This window comes from Camponotus vicinus, unplaced genomic scaffold (assembly GCF_025532165.1).
Source record: "Camponotus vicinus isolate PSW18456_S1 unplaced genomic scaffold, iyCamVici1.0 SCAF_5, whole genome shotgun sequence".
Lineage (NCBI taxonomy): Eukaryota > Metazoa > Arthropoda > Insecta > Hymenoptera > Formicidae > Camponotus > Camponotus vicinus.
The window spans coordinates 3,362,049-3,382,778 of NW_028141977.1; the positions used below are offsets into that span (position 1 = coordinate 3,362,049).

General features: G+C 33.0%; 1 protein-coding gene across 1 annotated transcript; it reads left to right on the forward strand.

Moving 5' to 3' along the window:
* The first annotated feature begins 204 nt into the window (after positions 1-204).
* Positions 205-17,209, forward strand: LOC145971765 (vesicle-fusing ATPase 2-like). The gene is made up of 7 exons (XM_083099778.1): positions 205-257; positions 7,331-7,618; positions 8,033-8,311; positions 8,444-8,628; positions 8,713-8,865; positions 9,046-9,159; positions 16,458-17,209. Exons 2-7 carry the CDS (start codon positions 7,337-7,339, stop codon positions 16,846-16,848), a joined length of 1,404 nt encoding a protein of 467 aa, XP_082955904.1. The 5' UTR covers positions 205-257; positions 7,331-7,336; the 3' UTR covers positions 16,849-17,209.
* The last annotated feature ends 3,521 nt before the right edge of the window (positions 17,210-20,730 follow it).

Consider the following 20,730-nt stretch of genomic DNA (forward strand, 5'->3'; position numbering starts at 1 on the left):
TTTTTATCTTTTTAAATATTATATTGTATTTTTAATTTAATATATAATTTAATTATTTAATCCGTTCTCTTCCCTATATCCTGAGATCGCACTAGGTCCCATCCCGCGTAAAAAGGATTAAATTCCTTTACCGAAAAGAGACCACCGAGCGAATAGGTCTAGAAACACAGCGTTAAAGGGACCTTCGGTCGCTGACCTGTGTCAGGCTCTTCACACGACCCGATTCATACACACGCCCGAATAAAGTGTGTCACGAGGTAAGTAAGTTATATTCTTCCATACGGCCCATCCAATTCAGGGTGGACGTAACAACAGCTATGCATAAAATTATATATTATAGAATAATTACAGGATATTATTTTAAGAGGAAGTTATTACATACTTCTGTTTAAGTCACTTCTAATTTTCAACTTCTTTCTTTTCTCTTATAAATCCAATGACGGCTAAATTTCAATCGTGTTATGTCATATTTAAATGAATATAAAAAAATTTGAGAAAAAGTAATTAAAGATAAATTGATATTAATGTGTGTGTGTGTGTTTTGGGTAAATTGCGCCCTTGACAGGCGCTAAGCATTACGCTACTGACGGACTGCGCGATCAAGAGCGACTGCTCGTACGACAACGCGCAGAGACCACAGACATCTATACTATATACTAGACCGCTAACTTGCGTCAAATACATGTCCACGAAATTTATGTACTAAATTCTCACGCATGCGTAACGTTGGTGGACAGCAGTCACGTTTGTGATTGGTTGATGTTATGTACAATGTACATAAGTATGTAATTTGTGTATAAACTTACAGTTGAATATAAGTTATTTTTAAATAATATATAATGTTCTTCATTTTTAATTAAAATTTATTACAGCCTTTAAAGATAAAATATATCAAAATATATTTAAAAGGTATATGATATAATTAAAATCAAGATTAAAAATATATATAGAAGATTAAAAGTATATAAAGATTAAAAATATATATATATAACATTTATATATATATTTATATTTATTTTATTACAAAATTAAAAGTTTATAATGTAAAAAGTACAAGTTTTAAGGTGAAAACTTAAATATTAGCTGGCTACAAGTGTCCACCATATTAGTTTTCCACCAATATTACGCATGCGCGACCGCCATATTACATGGTTTTCGGGGACACATATTGGGTCTGTTCTTTTTAGCTGCACTGCTGCACTAGTGCAATAAGTTGGAAAGAGACAAACATACTTTCTTTCACTCTAACTAATTGCACTAGTGTAGCAGTGCAGCTAAAAAGAACAGGCCTTTTATGTACAAAATCAATGGGAGTTAGCGATCTAGTTATAGTATGGATATCTGTGGCAGAGACGTGTGGTAATGATGTAGCGCGACTGCGCACACGACAATGCAGTGACATGGCAGAAACGACTGAGAGACAGACCAGAGAAACATGGGTGTGGTCGACGTGAACAGAAGTAACAAACGACGTGCTTAAATCTGCAATAATTACTTCAAATTGTTCGCACATTAAAGAAATAAAATAAGGCCCAACAACCTTATACATTATACGCAACAATTTCCACAACAATTGGCACAACAATTGGCGCTGCGTCTTATTGAACCTGCAAGAAAAAGACGATGGAATAACTACTTCAATCGCTAACGACTACTGCGCAAAACCAACAGCAGCTATTACGTCAGATCGGTGAGTCACAAAGGCAACTGACGAAAATACTGTCACTTCAAAGAACAGACGATGGTATAATACTTCCGCTTACAAAATCGTCATAATTTTGAAATCTGGCTACGCGGCTCGGTAAATTCGTTCATGATCTGCAAGCGGTAAAACTTTTACGTTATGCTATGAACGTCATAAAAGTACTTTCGTGGAAGGAGCGAAGGGTTTAACCGAGACGGAGAGCAAAAAGCTACTTCTTCATGCTCTTTAGACGATGAGTATCAACGATTACTTAGTCGTTTATCACCGAAGAAACCGCACGATATGTCTTTTGTAGAGCTCGTGCAACATCTTAAGAAACAATTTCATGATAAAACGTTATTTCAGCATCGTTTTGAAGATCTCAATTTTCGTGCTTCTCCGCCAGCAACGGCAATAGAAATACTTGACAAAGTAAATGTTCTAGAAGATGCCTTTGAACTCGATAATTTCAACATCGACCAACTCAAAATTCTACTAACGGCTCTCGTCTTAAGCGATCACACCTACTACAAGGCGAACAGTCCTTTTCAAGGTTACATCAGAAAAAAGAGAACTGCACATTTGAAAAGACATTAGAGAAATCTGCTACGTGTACGTGAATCACATAGTTGACGTCATGCGCATTGAAGCCCTGGCAAAAATGAGACGTTTGTTTGGCGTTTACATGAACGTTTGTGGAAGTTCGTCGAGAGTTTAAAAACGATTAGTAAAGAGTTTGTAGAACAAAAATTGCAACACTGCAGCGTTTAAAAGACGTTTGTACGTTATAGCGTAAACATAAACGTTTGAAAAGTCTGAGTAAACTCTGTACACGAAGATGTATCAACGTTTACTGAACGTACTCTGAAAAATGTTACCTCAGCATTGCAAAACTTTCATGTAACATTATATAAAGAGTTTGTAGAACAAAAATTGCAACACTGCAGCGTTTGATAAGCATTCAAAACCCAACAGCGTTATGTAAATGCTCTTACAAAGTTTGAAAAGCATATAAACTCTCAGAAAACCCTCACTCAACGGTTGTTAACGCTTTATAAAGTTTCTTATTTTCGCCAGGGAGGACAACGCTTCTCAGAAATCAACGCGGTCAGCCAACGAAGAATTCACCTAAAAGGAAAAGTAAATATTACAAAAGAAGACAAATCCTACTACATTGCATTACGAAAAGAAGACAAATTCTACTACACTGTCGCCATGTCATGACTGCGGTTTCGCAAAACATAGACGGGATGCATATCCTTTTAAGAAAGCAGAATGCAGATTATGCAAGAAAATAGGATATATTGCTAGAGTTTGTTTATCGAAACAGCAGAATAAAATAAATACTGTTAGATTACACAGGACACTAGGTACAGGACATCGATTGAAACGATGGGTTTTTCGACTAATTGATTGTGACTTCGAAATAGAATATGTCAACTCCAAAAAATTTGGTCAAGCGGACGTTCTTTGAAGATTAATACAGGATGCAAAACAAGACGTGACAGATGTCGATCTCGAAGAAGTTGTTGCTGCGCTATAGGAAACAGATACAGAACTACAACAGATTATCAACAAATCAGTACAGTTCTTACCTTCAACAACTCGATAAGAGCTCCAACGTGAGACATTCAGCGATGGAATTCTCGTTGAGGTTATAAATTGTCTTCAAAACGGATGACTCAAATCGGACGTAACTGACGAAGAGTTAATGCCATATTATCGTCGTCGCGATTACTTAGTATATAGTATAGCCATAGTTGATGAAACTAATAATTTCTAAACGTCTACAACCTATTGTGCTAAAGCAATTACACATTGCGCATCCAAATATCCGCCAGATGATACAGCTTGCTCGACGTTATTTCTATTGGCCGGCAATGCATGACGACATCGAGAGATACGTAAAAGAATGCAATCATTGCAATGGATGCAAGCAGGATGGTTCCTAACAATAACATCGGCAGCAATATGTCGATATCTGCGAAGATTCTTTAGTCGATATGGACCTCCTGAAGTACTAGTTTCAGATAACGATACTCAATTTACTTCAGTGGAATTCGCGCAGCTGTGCGCCGAATTTAGAATTCTACACCTGCGTATCCCACCTAGGCATCCATAATCAAATGATTAAGCCGAGAGAATAGTGAGAACATTAAAAGGTTTTATAGATACAAGTCAAAGTTCACAATTAGAAACGGAATTAAACAAATTTATATACGCATACAACTGCACATTCAGTGATGCGGTCATAAGTCTCCGACAGAAATATTCTTTGGACGTAAGCTTAGAATTCCATTATATATTTTTACTGCACCTGAAAAATCTGATTTAATTCCTACTTCCCGGCAGAAGCAAATGAAACAGCAATTTAACGCTGATCACAGCGCAAGGCCACATTTATTTACTACAGGTCAATCGGTACTGATCCAACTTTCCAATGGACAGCGTATTCCTAGAAAAATTGTTAGGCTGATAAGGAAAGCTTCTCGCTCGCGTCAGCGTTGAAAGAGGATTCATTACTAGACATTTCAATTAAATATGGAACCGTCCAAAAGGAAAGAAAATCTAATACGATTAGCGAAGATCTACTACCTTCAGGAAAAGAATCAGCACGAATTCAACCAGATTCAATACTTGGCACTTCGATAGAAGAAAGAAAGGAGGCAGAACCTCTCAACAACAGGGCTACAATCCCCGGATTCATCTGCTCGTTCTGAACGTCTTTTACATCGAACTCGACCTGATTACAAGGCGATAGGAGGAACTCGCTCCTACCGAAATCAGCATTCTTAAGCAGAGGAGGAATGTTGCATAAATTCTGCCCTTGACAGGCGCTAAGCATTACGCTACTGCATGACGGACTGCACGACCAAGAGCGACTGCTCGCACGACAACGCGCAGAGACATGGCAGAGACGACTGAGAGACAGACCACAGAAGCATGAGTGTGGTCGACGTGAACGGAAGCAACAAACGACGTGCCTAAATCTACAATAATTATTTTAAATTGTTCGCACATTAAGAACATAAAATAAGGCCCAATTTACTTATACATTATACACAACAATTGACATAATAATACACACACACACACACACACACACACACACACATATTTATATATAATTATATACATAAATAATCTTTTTTTGCATAATCTTAACTTAAATATAAGATTTAAATGAATCTATTTTTATATTATATAGGATATTATTTTAAAGGAAATAAAAAAGAAGTAACATCAGATCTCTAAAACTGCAAATACACGATAAATTAATCTCTCTAGAAGTCTTATTTAACGACATAAGTTCCGTGGTACACCGTTTCTAAGATACTAAATTTCATCCTCAAGGAGTTTTTAAAAAATGTTACTGTATGGTAATTAGTCTTTCTATAAGTCTTATCTAACGACATAGGTTTTATATTTTTGTGGTACACTGTTTCTAAAATATTAGATTTTACTCCTAAGGAGTGATTTTCGAAAATTATTAGGACAAATTAGTCTTTGTAGAAACCTTAACTAACGGTGTAAGTCGCATGATGTAATACATCATTTTCGAAATATTATTTTTCATCCTAAAGAGGTGGTTTTTGAAAATTGCTTTTATAAGGAATGGTTTTTGAAAATTGTTACTATACGACAAATTACTTTTTTTTTTTAATTTTATTTAACACAAGTTCCGTATTTTTACAGCTCACCGTTTCTAATTTAATAAAATTCCACTTCGAAGGGGTGATTTTTGAAAATTGTTATTGTACGATAATTGTGATTGTACGTGTGATTGTACGTAAATTAATCTCTCACACGTACGCACACACATACATGCACATATCACACGTATGCACACACATACACACATATAATTTTGTCTCTTTAAAGCATTATGCACACCGAAGCAATAATCGTATATGCACGGTGTGAATGCGCTTGAGAAACAAACTCGTGCGTGCGAGCATATGCACGTGAGTCTGAAACTGGAAAACACGAAGGAGAAGAAAAACGAGAAATGTCACAATTCTCATATTTATTTCTTAGGATTTACTGCACTGATTTTATTCAAATTGGTCGCAATCGAAAGCTTATATCCATATTATATCATATTATAAAAGTGCCGTTAAATTTTTGATTACGGGCTTTAGTTTATTAAATATCTTAACCAAAAGTTTACTTGACAAATTCTTGTCAAGTAAACTTTTGGTTCAGATATTAATTTAATAAACTTGTGAAATTCCGAATAAACTACCTGGTAGCGCCGCATAGAGAACAGTAACTCTCAACGCTCGGATCCTGTTTTTTATGTACTTGACGTCGCGACGTTACCGTTTCGCTTGATATTTATATTTAAAAAAATGTGCAATTTGTAATTAACAGTTAGATATTTTTTCTTAAGAACAACTATGTGTTTTCTTTATATCAATTGATTTCTTTCATTATTTAGTACATAAAAATATTGAAGTAAAAAATCATCGAAAAGTGAATATTTTACAAGATATTTATAGTTTAGTTTAGTATTTTATAGTTTTTATAAAATTAAGAAATTATTTTAAACCTCATAACTCGAAAAGTACTTCATGGAGAAATATTTAATTATGATGTTTTAAAAAGCTCTCGAAGTAACAAGAATATGCAATGAAAAAGAGGAATGTTCCCCTAAAAAAAAAGTTGAACTCCATGACTTTTGCACGTTCATTCAAGATTAAACCATCTTATGTCTCCCTTCGAACCAAACAACTTTTATCTGAAACGTTTTTTCATATCTTTCATATTTTTCGAGATATTTGCTTGAGACATATTAAAATAAAACATCCTGTATATTTATTAAATTACTTATATATATATATATATATATATATATATATATATATATATATATATATATATATCGAAATATGTGAAGTGCAAGTGGCTGGTTCGATTCTTGATCCAGCCACTTGCACCTCATTATTATTATTTTTCTAGTCCACGAATATTGTTTTCTAACAATTATTCGTTGGGCTGAAAAATGTGTTCCGAATTCTTATTCGGAAATCAGTAGACTCCAGAACAAAGCACTTAAAAAATAGTTAGGGATTTTTAAATGCATATTTTTAATATAAGAATATTTCTGAACTAATTTCTAAAAAAAATACATTCGTACAGTAATCAGTTCCATAATCATTAAAATTACTAACACAAGTTTTACAATGTCGAAAAGATAAAATAAACAAACAATTTTTAATGAACTAGATATCAGTGAAGAAGAAATTTGCTATAATTTTTAAATCAAACTATTTATAGTTATATTATTATATTGTCTTTATAATAATTTATTAGTCTTATTATATCCTGTTAATTATTATTTCAAATACCTACTTAGATTTTTCGTAATTAGGCAATATAATCATCATCCTTATATGTGGGTGACGTGGCAGTCAAAATGTTAAAGACTGGTTTGAATATCCTCATTTTCATCATTTTACAAAAACAAAACTCTAATGTATATATATAAGATATTGTAGAATTTTTTAGATGAATTTGATTTTGCATCTTATTTTTTATTAATTTTTGCTCATATAATTATTTTATGGTTAATATTTGCTATTATTTTATATTCTAAATAGGTTTCGATTTTCTCTTTTTCTATTTTTATTTTTCTGTTTAAAGTTGCAGATGGAGAGCTTACCAGACGCACGTAGACGACATCAGATTCTTGCTTTTCACATAGACCGAATGAGAGCTAATAGATTGATAGCGCCTGATGTAAATCCGGAAGAGTTGGTGGCCCGAACTAGGAATTTTTGCGAGGCGGAATTAAAGTACCTAGTCACAACCGCACAGAGGATTGCTATGGGTCGGCATATAATAGTTATCGGCAACCAGGTAGAAGTTGATCCAGCCGTGATGATCACTGAAAATGATTTTTTCCATGCGCTAGAACATGATATTGAACCGGTAAGTCACATGCATTCATATATGCACATGGATAAATCTTGTGATCTTTCATTTACTAGACAGAGAAACTATTGTTATTTAGCTATTATGCATGTTGTTATTTAGCTATTATGCTAATACTCTCGTTCATTTATACATTTCTAATGGATGAACATTGTATTTCTACAATTAATGAAGACTTTATTATTATTATTTTACTATTTGTTATGACTTTTAATGAAATAAAATTTGCTTTTAGTTTCAGTTTACATATAATTGTTATATTAAATCAATTTGAAAAATATGCAATTAAATATATTATAAATATATTATTAAATATATTTCGTTATGATATGATCACTCCTCAGTGATATATATATATATATATATTTTGTATCTTCAGTGATCATAGAAATATAATTATATAATTTTTAGGAATTTGGTCAAAGCATGGGAAGACTGCGTCAATTATTAGTGCGTGGAATTATTAGTTGGAGTCAGCCAGTGGCTGAAATCCTTGACAGTCGACGCATTAAACTAGCGATCGAGGGATCTAATCTTGTGTCTGTTCTCTTGGAAGGACCACCAAATAGCGGAAAAACGACGCTTGCCGCACAAATTGCGAAGAATTTGGACTTCCCATTCATTAAAGTTTGTACACCTGACGATATGATCAGTTGTGATGAATTTGCAAAACGTCATTCTATACAGAAGGTAATAAATAATTCGCCTTTTATATTAGTATTAGATATTGCAAATTTATCTTAAAGTCAGTACTTTTGTTTTATTATATTTGATATAAAATTTAAAATAATTGCTTATCATTTATGTATTTATACATTTTAGATATTCGAGGATGCATATCATTCACAGCTTAGCTGTATTTTAATCGACAATATAGAACGTTTATTAGACTATTGCCCGAGCGGATTAAAATACTCACATTTGATACTGAAAGCACTTTTGATGTTATTAAAGAAGCAACCGCCATCTGGCCATAAATTATTAATTCTATGCACCTCTAGTTGCAGGTAGAATAAGGATTTTTTTTCTGCAGTTAAACAAAACAATAATAAATCATTACATTCCTTTTAACAATATATTTTTTCTTGCAGACAAGTTTTAGACGATTTCGGAATATTTTTTGATATTATTTTGAATGTGCCTAATTTGACAACCCCTGATCATCTATTAAATATATTGGAAAATGTTGAGCTTTTCACAGAACGGGAAATGGAATTTTTACGTTCAAATCTTCAAGGAAGACGGTAAAATATTAATCATTATTTATTTTTTATTATTTATTTTAATAACTTTATTGATATAACATGTGTGATATTAGCTAGTATGTAAAAATATATGCATATGTTACAGATAAAAATGTTTTGTCACAGATATCATTAAATTACAAGATTAATCTAATATTCAATTCACTTTTATGTTTTCAGTGTATCCATTGGTATTAAGACATTCCTCTCCCTAATAGATATGGTACGTCAAGTAGAACCAAATGGCAGAGTTCTGAAATTCTTATCAAAACTAGAGAAAGAAGGAGATCTAGAGTAAGAGACTTCATTTCATTTTGTGATATGCTAATTTTAGAAACGTACCCGAGAAAAAAAAGTCCATGTCTATTTATATTAGGTGTACAACTTTGCTTCCGCCGTTTTCCTATAGATGGCTTTAGCGGTAAGTAGTGGTCGAAATAAATAGATCATAGACGTCATGCAATAAACTTGGGCATCTGTCAACATAACCCCATAGAAACATTAGTCGATTTGTGTCTGCATCATAAAGTTATTCTCGATTGAAAATGTCAGTTTACGAGCCAAATTCTCGTCATTTGCGGGAGGTTTTAATTTTCTGCTTCAATATGAAGAAATCTGCGGCTGAGGCTCATCGAATGCTCTCAAATACTTATGGTGAGGCCGCTATTAGTGAAAGAACGTGTCGTGAGTGGTTTCAACGTTTCAAGAACGGTGATTTTCACGTCGAAGACCGGCATAGCGGTGGAAGAGAGAAGGTTTTCGAAGATGCAGAATTGGAGGCATTACTTAATGAAGACTCGTGTCAAAATCAAGAAGAATTAGCACGATCATTGGGAGTGACTCAACAAGCAATTTCAAAACGCCTCAAAGACATGGGAATGATTCAGAAGCAAGGAAATTGGGTGCCGTACGAGTTGAAACCGAGAGATGTTGAACGGCGTTTGTTTGCTTGTGAACAGTTGCTTGAAAGGCAAAGACGGAAGGGATTTCTGCATCGCATTGTGACTGGGGGCGAAAAATGGGTTCATTACGATAACCCCAAGCGCAGAAAATCATGGGGATATCCCGGCCATGCTTCCACGTCGGCTAAACCGAATATTCACGGCTCCAAGGTCATGCTCTGTATTTGGTGGGACCAGCTCGGCGTAGTGTATTATGAGCTGTTAAAACCGACTGAAACAATCACAGGCGATCGTTATCGAACGCAATTAATGCGTTTGAGCCGAGCATTGAAAGACAAACGGCCGCAATACAACGAGAGACACGATAAAGTGATTTTGCAGCATGACAATGCTCGACCCCATGTTGCGAAAGTGGTCAAGACATACTTGGAAACGTTGAAATGGGAAGTCCTACCCCACCCGCCGTATTCTCCAGACGTTGCTCCCTCTGACTATCACTTGTTTCGATCAATGGCACACGGCCTGGCTGACCAGCACTTCCGGTCTTATGAAGAAGTAAGAAATTGGATCGATTCGTGGATCGCTTCAAAAGATGACTAGTTTTTTCAACGCGGGATTCGTACGCTGCCCAAAAGATGGGAGAAAGTAGTGGCCAGCGATGGACAATACTTTGAATCATAAATGTATAACCAGTTTTTTACAATAAAGCCTCGAATTTCGGAAAAAAAACGGCGGAAGCAAAGTTGTACACCATATAAAAAAAAGTAAAATTATATACAGTCTTATATAATTATATATAATATCACATATGATTTTATCAGAGCATACGTTTTTGTATATGCTTAGATATGTTGTCCATCTCTGACCATTTCTGACCATAAAAAATGATATTAAATACCTCACGTCATTTTGTACAATCAGACATAGTCAGATATTATATCATATCTAAGCATGTATAAAACCAAAGCAAAGGTTAGTTTCATGTATGCTTTGATATAAATCATATATGATATTATATATAATCATTTAAGATTATATATGATTTTTACCTTTTTTTATATAGACAAATATAATTTTTCCTAAAAATTATATCTTGCATTATATATGTAATTAATTATAAGTCCTCTTAATAAATATTCTTAATAAATAAGAATATATTCTTAATGAATAAGAATATATTCTTAATTTGCGACTTCTACGCCGCAACTCGATTTTCGTGTGCGCGACATGTTTCTTCATTTGCCGCTACGCGGCGACACCACTCTTAATTTTTCTCGTATTCAATATTTATCATGAAATGTATATAAAGGACTTGTATTAACGTAAGATCTAAAGTATATTTTTTTCTCTTAACAGTAGTGCGAAAGAGAGGACCTGTGCTGCTCACAGGTTCTCTGTGTGCACGTGAGCCGCATCCTCTTTCTGACATTCACTGTTTATCAGTTTAATTTCGAACTGAATTTAAAATAATTTATTTAATAATCTGGATTCCTTGTTGGGATTCAGAATATTAAACAGATTATTTGAAATTAGGCGGAAAAAAACTTTTAGACCAATAATTAAATTTATTTGACTTCAACAAAATTTATTAAATCCAAAAAATACAATATTTTTCTCTGTATATTAAGAATATCTCTTTAGAAGATTTTCTTCTTAACTTAAGAGGATCCTCTTGGCGCCTATTTTAGTGGTATATATTCTAAAGATAAGTGGCATATTCTTAAGTTAAGAATACAATTTTTTCGGTGTACTCTTAGTGTTCAGATCTGATAATATTTATTCATATATGATATCATATATGACTATATTTGGCAAAACATAATTAGATATTGACAAAATCCATATATGGCCAATTTTATATGGACTTTTTTTTCCCGGGTAGATAAAGTTATTGTAAGATGAAATTGTATTGATTATTTTATCTTATTATATCTTTGTTTTCGTTGATTACTGCATGTATTTTGAATCTCCCTTGCATTTTTTGTTGGTGGCGCGAGTACCAGAGACTTCCGCCCGCTTCTTAGCAGCACGAAACACGTGTGTGTGTGTTTTACACGTCTTATTAATTTTGTACAAGGAAGCTAAGTATCTCTGAATAAAACATGTTTAGCAACCACATCAATGTGTGATTTAAGAAAGTAGAACTCAACAGGTTATGGGCCCAGACACGTTTATGTAAAGACGATATAAAATTGCGGAGAAGAGGTTAGGTTACCTTGTCGAGCTTGCAGCAAATATTTTTCTGGACTTTGTTTGCCAATAGTCGAAAAAAAAACACAATGGATGGAGACAAGGTGAAAATTGAGAAGCTCGCTGATTCCAGCAATTGCAATGGAAATTTCAAGTTCAAGCAATCTTGGATGCTCGAGATGCGTTAGAAGTAATCGATGGCAGTTTGGTCAAACCCGGAGGTGATAATCCAGATATAGCAGAACTCAACCGAAGAAGGCTAAGATAGCAAAAGCAATATTAGTCACAATACTAGACAAGAAACCGTTGTCGTTGGTATGACTTGTGAAACCGCACGAGAAATATAGATAAAGCTGTTGAACATATATGAACAGAAATCTGCGGATTCAGTATACGTGCTTCAGACGCAGTTTCGTGAGTATCGTTATAATCCTGGTGATGATATTGCAACTCATGTAAGTAAATTAGAATCATTTGCTCGTCGGTTACAAGAACTAAATGAGCCAATTTCTAATACAATGCTAATGACAACAATATTGAATACATTACCGCCTGCATTTCGACATTTTCATAGTGCTTGGGATTCCACTCCTGCTGTAGAGCGAACGTATAAACGGGAATATTCCTTACATCACTTGAAGATTTTTGGAAGTGAATGTTTTGTTCGAATACCAAAACAAAAGAGAGATGACAAAAAATTTGGAAAAACGAGTAAGCAAGGAATCTTCGTAGGATATGAAGACATTACTGGAAACTATCGTGTTTGGTTACCTCAAGAAAACAAATTGAAATTAGCAGAGATGTTGAATTTCGAGAAGTAGCTATTAGAGTTGAGCCAGGGAGAGAAAGATTCAGAAGTGATACATGAAAAAGAACCTGAAGAGAAAATAATGCAAGAAGAAAATCAAAAGGAACAACTAAAATCAACTTATCAGTTAAGAAACCGAGCAACAATTCAGGCACCACAGAGATTTACTTATTTATGTCAAAGAACTCCTGTAGAACTTAATTCGTATAATGAAGCATTGCAAGTACGGAAAGAGAGAACTGGATAAAAGCAATGGATGAGGAAATGTATTCTCATAGAAAAAATTATACTTGGGAGTTAGTGGAAACTAATCAAAATATAAAGCCCTTGTCATCAAAATGGGTTTACTGTATTAAAACGAGAGCCGATGGAGAAGTCGATCGTTATAAAGCTCGATTAGTTATTAAAGGATATGAGCAGATTTATGGTGTTAACTATACGGAAACATTTAGTCCGGTAGTTCGATACGATACGATACGATTATTACTTTGGATGGCTGCAGCAGATAATCTGGAGATTAGTCAATTTGATTGTAAAATTGCTTTTTTAAATGAAGAACTGGAAGAATCCATCTTCATGGTGCAACCGGAAGGATATAATGATGAATCAGGACGTATTTGTAAATTAATCCGTAGCCCAGGGATACGCAACTAGATTTTTTGGCAGGCCAAATGTAAAATTTGAAATTATACTGCGGGCCGCAACAGCTAAAATATGTTTGCCTTCTTTGCATCACCCAGGAATCACCACGTGGAGGTGAGGCAACGTCGAATCCCTTTGGGGAGGGGGGAGGTAAAAAAGGGGGGTGTATTTAGGGTTAGGGGTTAGGGTTAGGGCTTTTGTTTTTTATTTTTGTTTTTTGTATTTTTATTGGTTATATATTATTTTATATTTAATGTTTTTTATGTTTTTTTATTATGTTTTTATGTTATATTTTTATATTTTTGTTTTTTTACTTTTTGTGTTTTTATTTATTTTTTTATGTTTTCTTATGTTTTTTATTTTGTTTTTATATATTTTTTGTTATTTGTTTTTTTATTAATATCGTCGAGATCAAAATTCTGATAACTTCATGACAAGGCAATTACTTTAATTTTTAATTGTTATAAAAGGCATTTTTAATGTGAAAAATTTGCTTTCCTATCTTGTGCTAGTTTCTTGAAACTTGGTTCATAAGTGGTATTGGCTACTAGCATGCAGTCGCGCAAATGGTCGTCAGTCATTCGATTTCGATATTTATTTTTTATTATGTTCATTTTAGAAAATGCTGCTTCACAAACATATGTAGATCCAAACATTGTACATAGCATAGTACCCATTTTTTTCAGATTTGGAAAAGATTGTTCAGGGAGTGCGTCTATCCAAAATTTTGCTATATCTGTTGTGGTAAATTTCTCTCGCAGCACAGTACTCTCTTGAAATTCAATAATTTCCAATTGCAATTTAGTCTTTTCAAGAGTGAACAGTTGCACTGCTGTATTAATCCAATTACCATTTGTCTCAAGACTGAATGGGCTTTGTATTGCTGCTAATAAGTCGCCAATTTGATCAAAATCAGTAAATCGGGAAGTAAATTCAAGTTGCAAATTTTTTAGAAAACTCTCGTATTCCTCAAACTGTGGAATTTCTTTAACATTGCTTTTAAAATGTGCTTTTAATAAAGGAAAATCAGCTCTTTAGAATTCAAATCATTCTCAAACAATTTTAATTTTCTTTGGAAAGCTTTAATCTTTTCCCACATATCACAAATCAGTTTTCCTTTTCCTTGCAAAACCAGATTCAGGTCATTGATATGTGAGAACATGTCACCCAAAAAGCATAGTTTAGTAACATTATTTGAATTACAAAGAAACTCAAAATATTCGGTAGCTGTTTTTGTATTTCTACTTTTAAGAAAATCCGAAATTTCATTAAGCAAAATTATAAATCTTTTGAGTACATTTCCCTTGCTCAACCAGCGAACATCGTTATGCAGAAGAAGATCAATGTATTCAGAATCGCATTCTTCAAGAAATGCTCGGAGTAAGCGATGTTGTAATGCTGAGTGAGATCTCAAATAATTGACAATTTTCATAATTGTATTCATGACATTTTTGAAATCACCCGAAAGCTTTGCACAAAGAACTGCTTGGTGAATTATGCAATGTAATGAAATAATAATTTTAGAATTAATTTGCTTCAAAAGTGTTACAAAACCATTTGCTTTTCCTATCATTGCTGGTGCACCATCAGTGACTATAGAAAGAATATTTTTATATGAGAGGCCATTATTGTTCATAAATTCTTGGAAACGTTCAAACAATATTTGACCAGTTGTGCGATCATGCAATGGCAACAACGTCAAGAGTTCTTCTTTATAATTATTATTCAGAACATAACGAATAAACACAGCCATTTGTGCTACATCAGATATATCTGTAGATTCGTCAATCGCAAGCGAGAAAAACTGTGTTTTAGTAAGATCTGCTAATATACTTTCACGAACTGATTTTGCGCAAATTTCGGTCTTACGAATCGCGGAATCACGAGATAGTGGAATTTTGCTAAACATTTCTGCAATTTCTTTCTTATTATCGAAAACCGCATTTGAGACTTGTATCAAACATTCTTTGACTATCTCGGAATATGAAAATGGCACCATATGTTTGGCCAAAATTCATGCAACACGTAAAGATGCTTCAGTGCATTTTTCCTGTTCGGACATCGAACGTTTCATTACCATTTGAGAGCGTTCAAATGATGAACGAAGGGCATTAACTTTTTCAATTCTAAGTGAAGAACCCTTTGGAAAATCTTTGTCATATCTTTTCAAATGCTTTGTTTCATAATGGCGACTTATATTTGCTACTTTGCACACAGCAACTGTTTCGTGGCAAATTAAACATGTTGGTTTCGCATTTTTATGGAGTGGAAGAACAAAGAAAAATTCTTCAGTCCATTTTTCATTAAATATTCTATTTTCGAAATCGATTTTTCGACGCTTTGACTCAGACATCGTGAACAAGACAACAAAAAACAAAATCCGCAACTAAATTAAAGATTAGTAATGCGATATTGCGACGTCTCAAGCAAGCATACAACCGAGAATTGCTTATGTCACGCAATTGTTTTCTGTTCCACCGAACCGACAAACGATAAATGCCAAGAAGCAAATGTCTCTTAATCGAGTAAAGCGAGTGGCTTCGATATTAGAGTCTAACAGGCCTGACCGCGCGAGTTTCCCCGCTAACGCTTCCATACGCACGAGGCGTACCGTCTTGAGACATGTGACTGTGTAAGAGTGTAGATTGGGGTGGGGATAAAGCCAAAGAGGAGAGACGAGAAGAGATAGCGCGGAGAGGTGGCATGTTCTCCTCTTCGCGTGCTCCGTGGACGCCCACGCTGTCAGGCCTGTAATTAGATATTCCATTGTCAAAATCTGCTGGTTGTGTGTGTGCTTGGGATCTCGTGATTCCGGTCGCTATATCGCATAAAAAAACCAATTTGGCGTTATGTGCAAAAAATTTAATTTATTTTTTCTGTGAGTCAAGTTTGGACTGTCGCGGGCCGGATTGGAAAACCTCGCGGGCCGGATCCGGCCCGCGGGCCGCCAGTTGCGTATCCCTGCCTTAGATATTTAAAAGGAACAGTAGGATTAGGAATTATTTATAGTAATTCTTCTGATAATCATTTAACTGTATTTACTGACGCAGACTATGCTGGAGACTTATTAACGAGACGCTCCACTACTGGGTATCAACCTTGGGAAGTGGAGCTATTACATGGAGTAGTCAACGTCAAAACTGCGTAGCCTTGTCTACAACAGAGGCGGAGTATGTGGCAGCATCTACAGCTGCAAAGGAATTAGTATGGTTGCGCAATATAGTTAATGAGTTCAAACCTAGAAGTCAAGCCCGTCTTCTTATGGACAGTCAAGCTGCAATTCGTTTGGCTAACAATCCTGAACAACACAGACGTACTAAACATATCGCAGTGAGATATCACTATATTCAAGAACTGGTATCGGAGAAGAAAATTATTTTAGAATATATCGATACAAATAATCAAGTAGCAGATATGTTTACGAAGTCTTTAGGACCGTAGCGGTCCTACACAGTTTAACTTTAATATAATCCAATCTTTTTACTGAGTTCTCTTAATCGTAGGGATTAAGAGAACTCAGTAAAAAGATTGGATTATATTAAAGTTAAACTGTGCAAACTACAATTTTAGGGAGAGTGTTGTAAGATGAAATTGTATTGATTATTTTATCTTATTATATCTTTATATTTTTGTTGACTGCATGTATTTTGGATCTCCCTCGCATTTTTTGTTGGTGGCGTGAGTACCAGAGACTTCCGCCCGCTTCTTAACAGCACGAAACACGTGTGTGTGTGTTTTACACGCCTTATTAATTTTGTACAAGAAAGCCAAGTATCTCTGAATAAAACGTGTTTAGCAACTACATCAATGTGTGATTGATTTAAGAAAGTAGAACTCAACAAAAGTGCAAGCACTTCTATTACGCTTATTTGTTTTAAGTTTAGCGCGCTTGGATTATCCCAAAGCGACTTTGATTATCCCAAAAACATATCCTCAGATTATAGTAATTTGTAAAAATTATTTAGAGTGAAAGAAATATTTATATATACGTAATATGACACACACATATCTAGCCTCTGTGTTCCATAACAGGCAGAAAGTATATGAAATATATGAGCTTACATTATAATGCATATCTGAAAATACGAATTAACTTCATATATTTTCAAATATAATATACATAAATGATACTTAAGGGGGGATACTTAACTTTTATTCCGTGTAAAACGCGATTTTACTAAGGCTTTTTCGGGAATTTTTTATTAAAAAACTATAAGACTTGTTACCATTTGATATATATATTTAGGGACTTTTAATTATAATTTACAATTTTTTTAATTTAAAAATAAATAAAATTATTTGAGGCACAAGCCTCCGAATAATGGCTTTAAAAAAAACTTCGAGAAAACGGTGACCATGATTCCGGTAGTTCTGCTTATTCGAAACAAAAAATTCTTAATTTATATGAGTTCTGCTATCGTGCGAACCACTTAGAAAAGAAAAAATTCACAAAATGACAGCAGTTTGAAAGTTTACTAACAATTTTTCTGTTCTTTTTTTCTTTTTGGGGCTAGAAAAATAGGAAAATAAATAAATTTTTATATAATTTTGGATATGTGTGTTGCATGCATAAGTTGATCGGATCAACAGATTTTGAGATATCGTGGTTTTGATAAACGGTGATCACGATATCTCAAAATGGTTTTGAGAAAAACGCGTTTAAAATTTTTCGTACCGTTTAAATGAATATAATTATACTTAATCTTTTTAACCGAACTATACAAAGTGGCCTCTTCTTGTTCAAACAATTCAAATTCGACTGATCTTTCTTGCTTTTAATCAATCCTGGCTTTTTTTATAGCTTATGTGGACCTATGTTTTGAATGGTAAATTCAATTTTCGACTCGTATATTTACATATATTTCAGCCTGCGTTCCAATAGTTACTCCTATATATATGTAGGTAAAGTATATACAGGGTGTGTCATTTTAAGTGATGCAGCTGAATATCTCTTAAAGTAAAAGAGATTGGGAAAAATGTTTCAGACAATAGTTGTATGATTTCGAGGAGGATATAAGACCAAGTAAAGCACACGCAGGTTTTTAATGCAGATATTTAGTTTGAAAATTGTGTACTCTGAATATATATATATATATATATACATTAAAAACCTGCGTGTGCTTTACTTGGTCGAAGTTATAGTAAATTCATTATACACTCTCTAAAACTGAATCAGTGAAAATATCACTAATTTAAACAGTAAAATAAGATTTCACTGAGAATCAGTGAGTATTTTACTGATCTTCAGTGGAAACGCTTACTTTTTTGTTATTTTATCTTATATCTCACTGATTATAGTCAGTTAAAATAAAATTTACTGTAAAACCAGTAAATTTTACTGTAAAACCAGTAATCGCTAGTTCGTTCGTTTACCGCTATGATCGCTATCTCTCTCGTATTTAATTTTAGTCATAAGAATTATATAAAGTTTGCAAAAAGCGACATTTAAAATTAGAAGTATTACTTCGATTTAATTTTTGATACAATCTCAATAGAGAGGCTTCAGATATTAAATCGATCTTTATAAGTCGGACAAATAAATGTCTGGCGACTTAATGAAAATTATTCGTTCGTTATTTATTTAAAATAACAAGTTCAATATGCATGTAATATATAAATAAAATAAAATTTTTAATATAATAAATATTTAGTAAATATAAATAAAATTTTTAAGTTTATATGAAACAGGTAGAGAGATGAATTGTAATTTAATATTACTGACAATAACGAACGAAATATTACTAATATTGAGAAATATTACTGATTGAAACAGTCAAAATTATTAACTGATTCTTTTAATAAAATATCACTGATTTACAGCTGCTGTACTTATAACTGCTGTAATAAGTGACTATTTACTGTTTTTCAGTGATAATACGCTGATTCACTTTTAGAGAGCAGTGAGACACTTGTATTGAGAAAATTGTATAAGTAGTACTTATATATATAGTAGCATTTATATATACATTATATATTATATTATTATGTACATTACATTTTATAAATATTTTATATATTTATACTTTACTTATTTTATATTTTATATATTTTATATATTTTATATATTTATATACATTTTATATATTTATATATTTATACTAGAGAATAACATCTTGAATGTGATTTTAAAACTGCTTCTCATTCACGATATTGTGACAAATTTGCAACTTTATTCCCAGTAAGCAAAATGTCAGCAGATTGGCAGCAGATTCCGATCAAAATTCTACACCAAAACCATATCATCTGTATCCGCATTAAGCTTTTGTTCTGGCGACAGAGTCTGTAAAACATAATCTGACAACAGATTGTCGGCAGACATTTCGCGCACACTTTGATCACACATATAAACTATTATAATATTTATGACGATAAAGTTGTAATCACATTTAAATAAAACTTTAAGTATATAATTTGCGCATCAATTCTATGATTTTTCGATATAATATACGATTATTCTTCATTATATAAAAGTTTGTTTTTTTGCAAAGTTTAGATAACTATATTTTATTGCCAACATTACATTTCAAAGTGCGGGATTTTTTTACATGTAACTTGAACTTTCTTCTTTAAAATAAGCCAAGGTAAAAGTCGATAGAATTATTTGTTTAAATGCTATGATATTTTTGGTAGATGAGACATATATGTCCCGAAGATATGAAAAGGTTAAAATATGAGATTTTGTAACTTACTATGATGCATTGAAATTTTAGGATATGTGATTTCAATGCATCGTAGTAAAGTTCTAAAATAATATTAAACATATATTTTTTTTATATATATATTAATATATATTTTAATAGATTAATATATATTTTTAATATATATTAATATATATTTTAATATATGTTGATAGATATTAATAGAATATAATAATTTAATTTACACAATGCACACACCTTTCTCTATTCCTCTTTCTCTTCTTCCGTTTCTCGTACTCGTTAACTTCTTAACTTTTTTCACATAAACTATCACTCGAACTGTCGAAATTTGTAAATAATCGCAAATCAATATAAATGACTTTCAGCATCGCAGAAAGTACTAATCAGCATCGCAGAAAAGAGGCTTCAACGGTTCGATATATTCAAGTATCAACTTAATACCTTTTTTAGAGAGAAATCTTTTTTGACAAAGTGAAAAGATGTCTTTACATTTTGTCGAAAAGATAACTTAAAAAAGACATATTTCGTTATCTTTTAGTATAATGTGCTGTGCGTAGAGAGTTTTTCTCTTAAGATAAAGATGAATTATAATATATATTATACATTCTAAAGAAAGTTTTCAAAAATACTCAATATGCATTTTCAAATCTTAGAAAAGAAATTT